The sequence below is a fragment of the Pinus tabuliformis genome, chromosome J, assembly GCF_031772625.1.
Source record: "Pinus tabuliformis cultivar Carrire ecotype Pingquan chromosome J, CPIR1, whole genome shotgun sequence".
In the NCBI taxonomy this organism is placed as follows: domain Eukaryota; kingdom Viridiplantae; phylum Streptophyta; class Pinopsida; order Pinales; family Pinaceae; genus Pinus; species Pinus tabuliformis.
The window spans coordinates 949,489,625-949,492,763 of record NC_142295.1 but is presented as its reverse complement, the minus strand read 5'-3'; the positions used below and the strand labels follow the sequence as shown (position 1 = coordinate 949,492,763).

The 3,139-nt window shown below is 41.5% G+C and overlaps 1 protein-coding gene across 1 annotated transcript; it reads right to left on the bottom strand.

Annotated features, from left to right (window-relative positions):
• Positions 1 to 1,313: 1,313 nt before the first annotated feature.
• Positions 1,314 to 2,322, bottom strand: LOC149229927 (uncharacterized). The gene has a single exon (XM_089378793.1). The coding sequence runs from the start codon at positions 2,150 to 2,152 to the stop codon at positions 1,517 to 1,519; it is 636 nt and encodes a 211-aa protein (XP_089234919.1). The 5' UTR covers positions 2,153 to 2,322; the 3' UTR covers positions 1,314 to 1,516.
• Positions 2,323 to 3,139: the final 817 nt, after the last annotated feature.

Sequence of the window (3,139 nt, the reverse complement as noted above, 5' to 3'; positions counted from 1 at the left end):
TCAAAAATTATTTCGACAATTTAATAACGTACCATATAATTTCTTTTCTGCCAGATAACATTACTGTCTTTCAGTTTGTCTGGTTTGCATTTAATTCGTATAGTATGTCATTTACTTAAAATCTTATGATAAAACAAAGAATTAGATATTTCGGCCATTACGGATTCAGTCGAGTACGCTCATTAACAGACTGCGTATATCCAATCGGACAAGGAAATAAATTTACTCCAGGGCCATGGAAGTTAAATAAATGTGAGAAACTCATTAACAGACTGCGTATATCCAATCGGACAAGGAAATAAATTTACTCCAGGGCCATGGAAGTTAAATAAATGTGAGAAACTCATTAACAGACTGCGTATATCCAATCGGACAAGGAAATAAATTTACTCCAGGGCCATGGAAGTTAAATAAATGTGAGAAACTTTTTATTTTAGGGTTATTAATTTAGAGTAATTTTTGGATTTAGGCCGTTATATATGCTATTTTAGTGTATTAATGAAGCTATAGTTTCACAAATATTGATTGCCTTTATTTAATAATCAGGAAAGTCTAGGAAAGTCCAGAGTAAATTTAGAATATGAAATCCAAAATCTTTTATCTATCTATTCCACATTTTGAAATTTTTTTGTCATATTTTCAAGTTCAAATTGCTCGCTCAAATCCAAAATTTTTATGTACCTGTTCCACATTTTGGAGTTTTTTCCGTCATATTTTCAGGTTTAAATTACTGGCTCAAAATCTTTATTTACCTGTTTCACATTTTGGAGTTTTTTGGGTTTTATTTTTCAGGTTTAAATTGTTGATTCAGAATCCACATAATTTGTAAACAAATTTAGTTGTAAATTTTCCATAAAAATTTTTAGAGGTCTAAATTGATCAACAGAACTAAACATAGATTTTTTAAAATACAATTTGAATTGTGAATTCTTCATAATATAAATTCACATAATTTGTAAATAAATTTAGTTGTAAATTTTCCATAAAAAATTTTAGAGGTCTAAATTAATTAACAAAATTAGACATAAAATTTTTTAAAATACAATTTGAATTGTGAATTTTCCATAATATAAATTCCCTAAATTTTTACATACATACCTGAATCTATATAAACAATCCCATCTATATACAATCCAAATATCTATATAAACAATCCCATCTATATACAATCCAAATAACAGTAACAAAAAATCACGATTTAACCCTGTGCCGATTTAACCCTGTGAAAAAAATGTTTAGCCCAATTCTTACCAAAAACTCCAAAACTAAAAATATTTTATGGGATAATAAACTCTGATTATAGAAAACCCGTCTGCAATAAAATCGCTGCAAATGTTTACATCTAAATTGGATTCAAAACTGTACATGAAACTGAAGAGAAAACTTGGAGAAAGAACACAAAAACCCCTTGTTTTGCTAACAGAGGGCATAGACCAAGCTTTGCACACGTGTCAAGTTAGTTTAAAGAAAAAAAAGTTCTAACCCTAGCCAACTGTCCTATAAGATTTACAATTTGTTAGTCGACATCGTTAGCAGATGGGGGCAGATTAAGATCCAGCAAGAAAGGCGGCTGCCGCCTCGAGGAGCTATAGATCACTGCATCCTCCTCCTGCTGTAGATTATGAGATGATTCTAGAAGATGAATGCCGAACAAAAGCTTCTGTCTTTTCGTGGAGGCCGCCCGATTCTCCACAACGCGACTGGAAACTTGATCATTGCCCGGAACGGACGGAAGAGCAGAAAGGTTGGAAATCTCAGAGGGTTCTTGCTCGGAATAGAAGGTCGGCCGCGACGGCCATTCTTGTCGCTGACTAGGGACGGCGCGTCCGCCGCCACTGCTGAACAGGGCGGCGCTATCGTCGTTGATAGCGAAATTGGTTTTGGCCTTAGGGCCGCGGAGATTTCTGGCGGCATTATCATAGGCGCGGGCGGCCTCTTCGGCTGTGTCAAAAGTGCCGAGCCAGAGTCTCGTCTTCTTCCAGGGATCTCTGATTTCCGCAGCGAATCTCCCCCACGGCCTCTTCCTCACGCCTCTGAAATGCGTTTCCTTCACAGCTGACGCCACCGTTTCCTCGCAGCCGCGGCCGACGCCGACGCCTCCAATTTCCATCTTCACACCGGCTCTGGCCATCTGCATGGTGTCCACAGCCATGGTGATCTGAGATCACTATCCTCTTCTTAATATAGAGATCTAACGCTTCTCACTCGATGGAAGCTTTACCACCGCAAAAAATTTAAAGGTGCCGAACAAATGCAAATCCAAAGAGTAACAGAACAGTCAATAATACTGGTACACCGCCCCAACGTCTGTAGGCGGTAGTAGTATTTATAGTAGCGTTTTTTCTCCGCCGAAGGCGTAAGAAAAGGTTGTTATGCATGGGCATTGGCAATTTGGCATGGATGCTTCTGGTCTCCTAGGGACATGCCATGTGCGGTGCGTGGTAAGTGCAAGCGGTGGGATGACATCGATTCCAATTGCGGCATATCCTGTACAAAAGACGGCGGCGAAAAGTTATTGTGATTGAACGACACGGGTATGGGGACCGAAAGCGAATAGGGAGGAGGAAAAGACGAGAGGTCGGTACAGGCTACAGAGCCTCAGGTCAATGTCTCTCGCTGCTTGCCTGCCTGTCTCACTCAACCTCATGGTCCCGCGGCTCGCACCTGCTACCGGCTATAGCCCGTCGTTACTGATTGACGCGACTTCGCTTCTAGGTAATGAAAATCGTCGCGGAGGCGCGTTTGACGTCAGGCGGCTTTGTGCCTCGGTTGGTGAAATGTCAGACCGGGCGGCAGGGGTGGGGTCGGTAGTTAATAATAGAGCGGGTGTGAAAAAGGGCTGCCCTTCGTATCAGGCGTGTGGCTGCGAGCGGGTCCCGGTGGAGGAAGCCGCGCCGCATACGCTCCTTCATTAGTAATCGCCAGCTGCCTAGTGGGAGGGCGTTCCGTGACGCACATGTCACCGACAACGAAAGGTAGTCGCTGCCGCTGCCCCTGCCCCTGCCTTTGCTTCTGGCCCACGGTGAGAGCGGCCGTGGCGGGCGAGTACATTGCTTTATTATTTATTTTTTTAAATGCGGTTCAGTGTACTTCTCTGATATTAGTTATTATCACGTACAATCTCTACTTGCTCTTTTAA